A 13,523-nucleotide genomic window follows, 5' to 3' on the forward strand; every position below is an offset into this window, starting at 1 on the left:
ATTAATTTAGGAAAAAATGCGTGATTAATTAGTTAATTTTTTTAATCGATTGAAAGCACTAATATATATATATATATATATATGTATATGTGTGTGTGTGTGTGTGTGTGTGAGTGTGTGTATGTATATATGTATGTATGTGTGTATATATATATATATATATATATATATACACACACATAGTGGTGTGAAAAAGTTTTTCGCCCCCTTCCTGTTTTTTTTTTTCATTTTATGCATATTTGTCACACTTGGATGATTCAGATCATCAAACAAATTTTAATAATATACAAAGATAACCCGAGTAAATACAAAATGCAGTTTTGAAATAATGATTTTATTTTATTAAGGGAAAAAAGCTGTCCAAATCTGCCTAGCACTACGTGAAGATGTTATTGCCCCCTAAATCTAATAACTGGTTGTGCCACCCTTTGTAGCAACAACTGCAATCAAGCGTTTGCGATAACTGGCAATGAGTCTTTCACATCGCTGTGGAGGAATTTTGGCCCACTCTTCTTTGCAGAACTGTTTTAATTCAGCCACATTGGGGTGTTTTCGAGCATGAAATGACTGTTTAAGGTCATGCCACAGCATCTCAATCAGATTTAAGTCCAGACTTTGATTTGGTCACTCCAAAACCTTCATTTTGTTTTTCTTGAGCCATCCAGAGGTGGACTTGCTGGTGTGTTTGGGATCATTGTCCTGCTGCATAACCCAAGTGCGCTTGAGCTTGAGGTCATAAACTGACGGCCGGACATTCTCCTTCAGGATTTTCTGATAGAGTGCAGAATTCATGGTTCCATCAATTATGGCAAGTCATCCAGGTCCTGAATCTGCAAAGCAGCCCCAGACCATCACACTACCACCACCATGTTTGACTGTTGGTATGATGTTCTTTTTATGAAATGCTGTGTTGGTTTTACGCCAGATGTAATGGGACACACACCTTCCAAAAAGTTCAACTTTTGTCACATCAGTCCACAGAATATCTGCCCAAAAGTCTTGGGGATAATCAAGATATTTTTTGGCAAATGTGAGACGAGCCTTTTTGTTCTTTTTGGTCAGCAGTGGCTTCTGCCTTGGAACTCTCCCATGGATGCTGTTTTTGCCCAGTCTCTTTCTTATTGTTGAATCATGAACACTGACCTTAATTGAGGCAAGTGAGGCGTGCAGTTCTTTAGATGTTGTTCTGGTTCTTTTATGACCTCCTGGAGGAGACGTTATTGCGCTCTTGGAGTAATTTTGGTAGGCCAGCCACTCCTGGGAAATGGCTTAGAAATGGCTTTATAACCCTTTCCAGACTGATACAAGTCAACTATTTTGTTTCTCATCTGTTCTTGAATTTCTGTAGATCGCAGCATGATGTGTTGCTCTTTAAGCATGCTTCACTTTGTCAGACAGGTTCTACTTAAGTGATTTCTTGATTCAACAGGTCTGGCAGTAATCATTCCTGGATTTGGCTAGTGAAATTGAACTCAGCTTTCTAAAATAATGTGGTTAATCACAGTTCTTTCATGATTTAACAGGAGGGGGCAATTCATTTTTCACGTAGGGCCAGGTAGGTTTGGACACCTTTTTTCTCGTAATAAATGAAATCATCATTTAAAAACTGCATTTTGTATTTACTTGCATTATCTTTGTGTAATATTAAAATTAGTTTGATCTAAAAGTGTGACAAATATACAAAAAAGCACGCAAAAAAAAAAAAAAAAACAGGAAGGGGGCAAAAACTTTTCACGGCAATATATATATATCATTTTTTTTTTTTCATATATGATTTTTAAAAATATTTAATATTTATATGACTATATTTTTAAAGCATATAAAATTTGATATAAATGTATGTGTATAGGTGGCCGCTCTGAAGTACTTGCCCACAGTCCTGCAAGATGTGGAAACTGTGTTCGATGCTAAACTCCTCAGGTGAGTCTCATAACAGCCTAAAATCTCTAAAACACAGCTGATCGGTCTGGGCTGAACTGATGTACTGAGGTACTTACAGCAACAGTTTCTACAAGTGCTTGAAGACCCTTTAATGACCGACATCGGTTTGTGACATCAGAAATCAATCACCACAAACATACAGACTCTACTTCACTCTGAAGCTGATGGTCTTTAATGTACTTGTCCTCTTACATTTACCTGATCTACTCGAACGCTAATGCTATTATAACCGTAATGTGACTTTAACTAGTTTAGCTGCTCATGCGCTTAACTGAGGCAGATGTCTGATGTCTCGACTTGAGTTTTTAATGAGTTTGAGAAACAGTGGAGCGAGTTTCTCTCATATGGATAGTTTAATTTCAGTGTTTTTATCTAGTTAGAGCTGGGAGTGTGTGTTTGTTTAGCTTCAAGTGGCGTCTAATTCATCACTGCACACAAAACACAGACGATTGTTGCGGCTCCGAGAGGGTCGATATGATACAGTAGTTTCTCACAGACCCCGGCAGCATTCAGACTCGATCAATAAAACACAGGTCACTTTCTCTGCCCACAGCAGCCTCAGCATTTATTTATGGATTCATTTCTGCTATTTTTATCTTTTATTCAAGATTATGGATAAATATCTACTACAGAAATACAGTATAAACTGACACTTACTGTTGTGCAAAAACTGATTAGATGACTTACAAAATATCACAAAATGAGACATTAAGTGCATGAATTAAAGCTCTTTTAAATTTTTTGTCAATCCATCTCATTTACTTTTTTTTATGCCATGTGCTTTTCTGTCTGTCTGTTTGCAGTAAGCTGTTGTATGATTTCTACATCTGTATTCCTCCGGATAAACTACAGAAACATAAAGTGGCGTCCATGACTGAGATTGTGGGCAGCAAACTCTTCCACAGACAAGGTATGAGATGTCATTAAAAATCTAGAGTCCCCCCCCGCCTCTGTTTATAGTAAGAGTTGTGAAAACTAGGGATACCAATAATCGGTATCGGCCGATAAAAGCAATTACCTGCACTTTTGGCCATCGGCCAATTGTTTAAAAACAGCTGATGGGCCGATTATTTCCTGTCAATCAAAAGGCGGTGGAAAAGCATGTCAGACAGCAACTTGCATGACAAAAAATCTTTCTTGTTTTGAATTTAGGGCTGTCCAGTTTAAACCAATAATAATGCATTAATGCTGCACTGTTTATGTAGGTTCTATTTGACCCTATGCATCACCCGTAGTTTAAGCCAGGGTTGCCAGGTCCTCAGTTTTCCCTTCACAAAACGTTATTCGTAATGTGCCTCCAATCCAATTATCACAAAAAGCTTTGTGCTTTGTTACTTCTGATAAGAAACAAAGCCTCAGCTTTCAAATCCTGTATATTTTATCACAAAATCCGAACAATAAATGCCATTTTGACACTCTTAAATGTGGTGTGACAGATCTTTGTAGCAGCTTCAGTTTTATGCAGCAGAGCGTGAGTCTCTTCCACTTTAATACGTGAAATAAACATGAAAGAACATCAGAAAGAACATTGAAAGATGCATTACAACCTACAGAAATGTTTATGTAATCACTCAATCAGCATTTCAATTGAAAGAAAGCCATCAAATAAAACAGCTTATGAACAATATGTCACTTAACATTGCATTTCATGAAAGTTACCCAGTGTTCACAGTTCGTTAGTTAGATATAGGAAACACTAGAAAGAGCATATTTACTGTTAATTATATATGTATGTTGGAATAAATCTGTCAGGAAGTTTTTCTGAAAAGTAATTGTTTTAGACACCCAGATAGCACAAGTACGCCTGCAAGATGTTTGTTAAAGATTGTTTAATCTGGAAAGCATCTGCTGTGTAAAAACATCTGACATACAAGGGCTGCTCGATTATGACAAAAATCATAATCACAATTATTTTGTTCTATACTGTAATCACGATTATTTAACACAATTATGAGTGGGCCATATGACCAAAACATTAATTGAATGATTTATTTAAAGATACCAATTGATATACAGAATATGAATAATCTAATTTAAAATAAAACAACAGTCTTCACTGTAAGAATTATACTTCATTTAACTTATTAAAGCCACAAAAAGTCCTTTAGTCAAGAGCAGCGAGTGATTTTGTCTTTGTCTTTTGTTGTTTGATCAATATGAAGCACACAGTCAGCAGCAGGAGCCTGCTGTCACTTTAAGAGCCGCACGGATCCAATTTACTGTTACACACATATTTTCATTCTCAACTATTTACGTTCCTTTATTACATAACCGATGAGGGTTCATGAATAACCACTAATTTAACCACATGCATTTTTTTGCGTATATTTGACCGTCAAGGCGTGCGCACCTTGAGCTAAAAGATTACTTTTATGTGTGTGTTGTGTTCTGTCTCTGAGCGCATACACGGTAATCCTCCCGAGGAACAGCGCAAGTTCTTTTTGTCACTTTTAAAAACATGAATACATCTAATCAACTTAAATAAATCAAGCACGTCCCATTTTGCAAAAGTCCCATTACATGATTTTTTTGATTTGCATGTGAAATTGGGCTTTTATGGAGGAACGAAAGCGCACCGCTAGAAAAGGGGCGTAATGGGGCGCAATAATCGTTTTATGTCGATTATTGTATTTTCATAATCGTTGGAGGTCGAAATCGAAACTGTATTTCAATTAATTGCACAGCCCTATGATAGATGTATTTAAGATGTCAGTTTTACATACATTCTAAATCATAAACATCTTAAAGACATTTTCTAAATGTGTATACAGTACATCTGATTGGAAACGTCCTATAGACTTATTGTAGATGAGCAAACACTCTAAAAATATATGTCTTGCAGATGTAAATGTAGACGTCTCCATAATGTACGTGTACTTTCAGGGCTGACATTTTTATTTGAGTGTGATTTATTATATCTGAAAATAAATAGCATTTAATATAATAGTGTTGTTGTTCATTTTAACCGGTGTCCTGCAGAGTTTAGCTCCAACTTGCCTCAACACACCTGCCTTGAAGTTTCAAGTATGCTAAGCAAGACCTTGATTAGCTGGTTCAGGTGTGCTTGATTAGGTTTGGAGCTAAACTCTGCAGGACACCGGCCCTCCAGGAACAAGTTTGGTGACCCCTGGTTGAGAGCATCGGCAGATATCGTTCTTTCATATCAGTGCATCTCTACTTTAAAATGCATTAAAACCCATGTTAGACTATCGTAATGCCTCCAAATATTGTCCCAGATTAGTCAAACACAGTTATCCGAACAAAGATGTTCAAATAATATTGCTGAAACCTTAAGGGTTTGTGAGTTCCCAGCATGCATTGCAGCATGAATAAATTAGGCATTTACTCTGAAAGTATTTCTTTTCTTTTCTTTTCTTTTCTTTTCACAGCATCTTTGATATGTTATTTTACACTGTATCTTTTCCTCCGCTCTTTCTCTCTCTGGGTTTATATGATAGCCTTTGGCCTGCTCCTGCCAAACGGCCTGTTAACTAGATGCTATAAAGTGATGAATGGTGTGTGTGTGTATTGGTGCATGTGTGTGTGTGTGTGTGTGTACACTCTTTAACTTGGATAAGATGCAGACGGGTGATGAATGTGTTTGTATGTGTGTGTTTTACTAAAGAGTCTGATGGTTTTGCTCATGAGAGTGGTGATGGATTGTGTTGAGTGTGTGTGTGTTTGATGATGGGTAATGATAGATAGATTCATCATCCAGCCTCATTTAACCTAAAGTTTTAACCTTCGCTTGTATTCGTTGTAAAATCTACCAACACTCTTGTCAGTGCATGAACAGGGTTATTATAGCTAACTAAAACTAGAAGAAAAACTTAAAAATAAAACATCTTACATTGATTAAAATGAAAGTAAACTTGTGATATGTAAATATATAATGATATAAAAATGTATGTATCAGCACATTTATGCACATCTTGTTCACTATAATTGAATTGTGACAGGCTATTTTATGACTGTATATATATATCAACATCATATTAGCAGCTCTCTAGTTATTGATATTAGCGTGGCTTGTTCAGTTGACAGTCGATGACTAATGATGGACACACATATGATGAAGTGTGTATTAGCCTATCTGACCTGATGAGTTTCATCTGTGCTATTTTATTAAATGTTGATGTTATTACACATTGTTGTAATAGACAGACAGATGTTTTTGGCTGTGACATTTTGTCTTATTGTTTTCTGGAATTAACTTGACAGGCCTGAGTTTTAGAGAGACTTTATATACTAGCAACTCTGGTGTGAAATGAAATTCAGAGCAAAAACTGCAGGGTATTGATCAGTTTTTTTGTGCCTGTCTCTGCTTGGCTTGCCACAAAATCAGATCCGCTCTACAGATTTCACCGCAAATGATCATTTCTCTATTCCAGTTGCATTCGACATCCTCTTAGTTTGCATGAGACATCAGGTTTCAGAATGAAATTTGTGTATTTTATTGAGCACAATCACAAGCTGTCCGCTCCATACACGTCCGGTGCGTTCGCCATAAATATTCATGAGCGATGCTCTTTCGCCTCTAGTGATTGGTCCAGGCCTGCTTGACATCACAATGAGAGGATTCCTCTTTTGTCCTGCATGATGCGGCCAGCTGTTTACTTATTCATATATTCATGTGTCATTTTATTTATTTTTGAATTACCGTGTTCCCCGTAAGCCGTCCTGACAGGCATTTTAATTGAAATTTATCTGGCCGGCCGCTGGAAAACGAGGCCCCATTTTGCGAAATGTCAGTCTGAAATGAGCGCGAGAGGAATGGGACATTTATACGCTGTACAATTACCTCCACCGTATTAGCCTCATCTAGTGTGTCCGGCACTCACCTGGAGGAGAAACAAGGCATGATGGGAACAGCGACAAGTGGCAGATGCTGGTGGCTGAATCTCCATTTGTAGTGTCCATTCTAATAGTGCATTATTAACATTAGTGCCTTTAGAGCAGTGTGCTAAAAGTGTCTAGTGATGTAATGTTTTTTAAGCATGCAAAAGATTTGGGTCAGGATGATTTTTTTATTGCGTCTTTGTGAATAAATGAATACTTTCATTCACAAAGATGCATTAAATTGATCAAACATTACAGTAAATATATTTATAATGTAATATGCAATTGAACTTTCTATTTTTCAAAGGATCCTGAAAAAATACAAATAAATCTATCACGTTTTCCACAAAAATATGAAGCAGCACAACTGTTTTCAACATTGATAATAATTAAGAAATGTTTCTTGAGCACAAATCAGCATATTAGAATAATTTCTGAAGGGTCATGTGACACTGAAGACTAGGGATGTAACGATTAACCGCGAGCCGGTTGAAAATCGATTCAAATATGTGACGATTCAAATCGGTTGAGATGCGAAACAAATCGCGATTCAATTAGGGCAGTTTATATGAATGCATGTCTGAGGGGAACTTACTGTCTTTAGAAAAGTTTAGATGGTATTTTTCTTCGCATTTTGCCTCTGTATAATGCATATTAAAGTTCATAAGTGCAGCGCTGCTTTGTTTACAGCGGAAACCAAGGAAACGCTTAAAACACCACCTGCTGGCAGAGAGTGAATCTGCGTCTCATTCAGCTCGTCTGCTGTTTCTATGTATAATTTCACAAAACTGAAGTCATACCATTCTGTTTTTGCTTCAAATTTCGAAATTATACAGTCTAATTTAAGTTAAAAACTGCTCCTGCTGCATGTATGCAGCATCTTTGTTTGGATCATGATTAAAATGCAGTGGTTGCCTCTAATTTTAAATGGAAAGAGCACAGACAAAGCCTTATTTAGTTTTTATGAAGAGATTTATTTTATTTATGTTACTTATTTATTTGATTTGGGGCTTGTTTTAAAATTTCAGTTTAGTTGTTATTTACATTTACATTATATTTACATTTTGTTATTTAGCAGACGCTTTTATCCAAAGTGACTTAAAAATGAGGACAATAGAAGCAATCAAAACCAACAAAAGAGCAATAATATGCAAGTGCTATATTAGTATATTATTATAGTGTTATATTTCAATTTCACAAAGAAACGTGCAGCATTTTGTCCAAGCAATAATAAAAGAACATATTTAATTTATAATTTGTCTTAAATCTCATTTTCTTAAAAAAAATCATGAATCGTGAAATCAAAATCGCAAATCGAATCGAATCGTGAGTTGAGCGAATCGTTACATCCCTACTGAAGACTGAAGTAATGATGCTGAAAATTCAGCTTTGCATCACAGGAATAAATTACATTTAAACATATTTTCAAATAGAAAACAATATTTTACATTGCAATAATTTTTTTTTCACAATAATACTGTTTTTACTGTATTTTTTATCAAATAAATGTAGCCTTGGTGGGCATAACATATTCCTTTCAAAAAGATTCAAAAATCTTACCAACCTCAAACTCTTGAATGGTTGTGTATTTTTATCGTTTTATTTTGTTCAGATTCAGCCAGGGTCCAAAGTACTTTCTATTATTTCTGTTTGTGTTAGAGTTTCAATTTTATTTTAATTTTTAAGATGCTTGTTGTATTACTTTCCATTTGTAAGTCGCTTTGGATAAAAGCATCTGCTAAATCAGGAGTTCCCAAACTTTTCCATTCCACGACCCACCTAGACAAGTATAATCTATTTCACGACCCACCAAAATATTTGAGATAAAAAACAATTGAGATTACGTTAAGCTTAATCTTAATTAAAAGTTTAATATGACAGAAATGAAATATTTAAGAAAAATAACCATTTTATTTTATAGTACAACTGTAAAATTTCACTGCTAATATTTAAGTTTTAATTTCTTTGTTTACAGATATTAAAATATGAAACTCGAAACACGCTCACTCCAGTGAACTGTAATCCGCGCTGCAAGTATTGCTAAACTCATCGCGTTCATGATCCTTAGGGATAGTGGAGCACAACCCAACACTTTTTAGCAAAGCATAAGAAGCGAAGCAGTACTATCTAAAACTGTTTGGAGATTAAAATAATTGTGAAATTGGTAAACATATTAAACAGATGTGTCTCCTTTTAAATAAACACTAAAACCCGAGATACTTCAGTCAGAAATTTACTTTTGCAATGGTTAAATAAATGTTCAGCAATATCTTCAAAAGATTTTTGAACTTTGGCACATTTTTTCTCTGTATAAAAATAAAATAATAAGAAATTTTGTCAATTTTGTTACGTGGGAAATGTTTAAATCTTGTAGTGTTACAATTAACCCTGCCGTTTGTGCCCTGCTCACCTTGTACACGTGAAATTCTTTTTACAGACCGTTTCCTTATTGGTGGGTAGCCAAATGCATATGAAGAACGAAAACAGCGCCAACACTATAAAAAAATACATTTTTTAAGGCAACCAGCTTCAGCAGATTTTTGAGTTTGCTCAACTAATTTTTGTGGGAGATTCTCAAATTTGTGTTGTATAAACTTAAAACGACAAGTTGAGAAAACTCAAAAATCTGCTGAAGCTGGTTGCCTTAAAATTTTAAGTTGGCTCAACTTTTCTTTTTTTTTGCAGTGAAGTTCAAACAGACGATAGAAATGAATAAACATACCTGAAACCGTTTTCGCAACATTGTAATTTTCCGGTGTATGAAATCACATGCAGAATACAGCGCAGTGAAGTGAGTGAGTTTCTTCTCAGTAATAATGCGGACCGATCGAGCCTTTTAATAATGACGTTGCTCTGAGACCCTCACTGTTATTACAACTCATGCACGCCCGTGTGTCGAAACACGCAACGCATGTTTTAAATCGCGGACTTAATTGTTTGAAAACCCCTGTGCTAAATGAATGAATGTACAGAAAATGTACATTTTTGTTTACGTTTTAGTAATTTTGTTGTGTTTTTGTCATTTTAATTCATTTTTATATATTTTAAAATATTTTTATAGCTTTAATTTTCTATTTCGGTTTTAGTTTCATTTAACTAAGAGTAAAGTAATTATGTCATGTATAATTACATATGTAAATGTATATTTTTAACTGTCTGATTGTTACAGAAACCTGCAGATCCGTTATGATTTTATTCTTCATAATTTAGCTGGTTTAGTAAGAGATGCTGGTTTAATAGTTCACATTTGCTGGCACATTAAGGGAAAAAAAACTTTTAGAAAAAAAAAAAAATGAAATCAATTGAGTTCAATTTTAGCCATGAATTATTTCTTAATAAAAGCCAACGGACCAGGAACTCCTTTAATTCACTCTTCCAAGGTCGTTTTAACTGGTATTCAGCTTTTGGTGAGTGTTTATTTTGGACCCTGGATGCGTTATAGGTCAGAAACAGAATGAAAGGTGAAAAAGATGGATTTTGGATGAAGGTTAAAACATCTTTGATATTAAAAACCTTTGAAACTCTCATTGCAGTGTTCAGTTTCATTACAGAGCGAGAATGATCAAATTTACTGTCAACTTTGACACTTAATTCTGGACTGAAATGAACTCCACGAAGCATGAAAGTAAGTTTTTTTTTTTGATCAATCAAACATAATCCAAGTGTAAAACTCATCTTATACAGCAGGTTGCCAGATACAGTAGATTGAAAGGCTCATACTTGTACTTACAAACCAATATTTGGTGTTAATTTACTCACCCTCAGGCCATCCAAGATGTAGGTGACTTTTTTTTATTTTTTATCAGTAGAGCACTAAAGACGATTTTAAGCTGAAACTATGGTCGTTGGTGATTCATAAAATGTAAGTCAATGGCTACCAGCACTTTGAGAGTCAAAATAAGCATATCAGGCAACACTATTTTTGCATGATATGCTTATTTTCACTCTCAAAGTGACATTTTATAAATCACCAAGAACCACGGTTTCAGCTAAAAATCTAATTTACTGTTATACTAAAGAAAAAAGAGGACGCCTACATCTTGGATGGACTGAGGATGAGTAAATCAATTTTGGGTGAACTATCCCTTTAAGTACATAAACTATAATCATTATGATGTGCAACTTTAGTCTTTGGAATGGAAAACACACACACACACACTCAAATGTGAATCTGCATTTGGCACATTTAATTTCCACTTGATGTGAAATTAGATTCATGAATAATAATATGAGAGCAGTTAGCTCAAATTATTCTGCTGTCACACTCGCAAACCTGACAGACGGGAATTATTGAATCGTTTAAAGAAAGAAATAACGAGCAAATTACCCAGAAACTCTCATCTGCCTCCGATCTGCTGCATTCTTTTAACTCAAAAGAGATCTTTAAATCACAGCTGCTTTTGAAGAACTGTCGGCTGATGTTCGAGCAGTTTGATTCTCAGAGATCAGAACAAACACACAGACCGCATCTGATCCCAGACCAGTGCTCCTGGATCCCACGCGTGTTTGATGAGTACGGATGCTCTGTAAAGAGAATCGCCATGCATAAGAGTCAGAGATGGAGATTAATTTTAATAAAAGAGTTTCATAAACTCCTCTGTCCTGTGACTCAGAAATGTATCTGAATGTCAGACTTTTTATTTCACTCTTCAGTGCAAAAAGTTAGCATTTTTATGAAATATAATCTAATGTAATATGCACAGAGAGTCGTGTGATATAATAATGTCTATTTATCCACCGATCAGTCCTAGTTTTTGTGCTTTTTACTTTCTTTTGGCTTTGTGAATTGAAACCCATCTGGGCGATGAACCACTATGAAGCTCACTACAGTCTTGCATGTTTTCTTCTGTAATGGTTTGATTTGTTTTCTATGTGTGTCAGTGTTATTCTAGTATTCCTTATATGCTATTATTATTTTGAATTAGCATTTATTTGTTATATTTTGTTTCATTATAATTTTAGTTTAGTAATTTTGTTTTTGTATATTTTAAATAACTATTATATTTTCAGTTTCATTTTAATTTTAGTTTAAGTTTTAGTAATTTTGTTGTGTGGTTTTTGTCACTTTCATTTCTTGTAAAATTTTACATATTTCTATGTAGATTTAATTAATTAAATAATTAATTAATTTTTTAAGCTTTAGTTTTAGTAACTTTAGTACTTCAACTTATTTCCATTTTAGAATTATTTTCATTAGAATATTTTTAAGTTTAAATATTTTTCAATCAAATATTTACATTTTGTTTTATTTCAGCTTCATTTTAATTACTGAAATTTTTTTTAATAGCTTTAGTTAACAATAACAACACTGCGTGTCTATATTTATTTGGTTTAATTTTAATTTTATTTTAAATTTTAGTAATTTTATGTGGTTTTTGTCATTCTTATGTTTTTGTTTTGTGTGTCTGTTTTTTTTTTTTTTTTAATTTTAGCATTATTTTTATTTCAGTATTAGTTTAGTTAAAACATTTTTGAAGCAAATATTTACGTTTTATTTTAGATTTATTTCAGTTACCAAAAAACTGTTTTTAATAGGTTTAGTTAACAAAAGCTACACTGTTGTGTGGGTGCATTTGTTCAGGCTTTATGAATTATTTTCATGCTTTTTAGGCCTTCACAGATATCCTGGCACTTGTATGTGTTTTAAAGCAGGACAGCGAGTTTGTGTGGCCCTAATGATGATTTAATTTCTAGGCTTGATGATTCTAATGAGAAATGGTTCGATGAAATGTGCATTACATAACCAGAGTAATATAGAAATAAAACACACACACACACACGCACACGCACACGCAGTAATACACAAATTTGCCGTTATTCACTCTCTCAGTGGTGATGCATTAAAATGATGAAGTGTGTCAAACTCACACACACACACACACACACACACACACAGACACACAGACACAAACACTCACACCTCATCTGACTAATTCAAATGCAGTGAAAGTGAATTAAAGTTTTTTTTTTTTTACTCAGGCCTTAATGTGGCTGTTGTTATGGTTACGGTTGCCAAGGGCTTTTCCGACTGTTTATCCTGCTGGGTTAAAAGGCATTACAGCAGGGAAAATGCATTTCACTCTTATTTGTTAATTTTTTATTATTCTTTCAGCTTTTCCCCGTTTTTCCGTGTCACCATCTGTTGATGGAAGTGTTGCGCTCGTTTCAGGATCTGTGGGCAGAGTTTGCCACGGTTTTTAACTGGGAATTTAAATGAGAATATTTCTTGGAATTGATATTGATATTCAAGACTTTAAGGGGCTTTCAGAAGTAATTCCACTGGCCTTGATTATAACAGCGTTTGCCAAGAGTTTTACATTTTGTGAGTCACTGGAGCTTGTTTGTGCTATCCATCACTATGATGCTAAGATGGTTTCCAGGGCATTGCTATGCGGTTGCTAGGGTGTTTTGTGTGGTTGCTATGGTGGTTAAGAGAATATTCTAGTCTCAAAAGCTTTGAAACCGGGATTTTAGTGGAAGTATTTGTTTTCTGAGTGGAAATGCAAAGATTGATGCATAGACAATTTCAGTTACAAATCACCACAATAATAGATAAAGGCTTGTGAAATATCCAGGTTTACTTTATTAAATTATTATTAAAATCTGATCTCTGTAGGGATGGTGGATGTTCTTTTTTTTATTGTATTTATTTATATATTTAAATTATACTTTATTTGTAATTGTTATAGTTTAAAGACACAGTGTGCATTTTCCTTGCTTATTTATTTACTTACCCTTTTGCA

At 34.5% G+C, this 13,523-nt stretch overlaps 1 protein-coding gene across 1 annotated transcript in view; it reads left to right on the top strand.

Moving 5' to 3' along the window:
- LOC131553069 (dedicator of cytokinesis protein 2) overlaps positions 1 to 13,523 on the top strand; it is a 114,177-nt gene that overhangs the window by 34,924 nt on the left and 65,730 nt on the right. The window contains 2 exon segments of the mRNA XM_058797435.1: positions 1,850 to 1,920; positions 2,745 to 2,851. Of these exon segments, the coding sequence (XP_058653418.1) occupies positions 1,850 to 1,920; positions 2,745 to 2,851 (178 nt within the window).

This window comes from Onychostoma macrolepis, chromosome 14 (assembly GCF_012432095.1).
Source record: "Onychostoma macrolepis isolate SWU-2019 chromosome 14, ASM1243209v1, whole genome shotgun sequence".
Classification (NCBI taxonomy): Eukaryota; Metazoa; Chordata; class Actinopteri; order Cypriniformes; family Cyprinidae; genus Onychostoma; species Onychostoma macrolepis.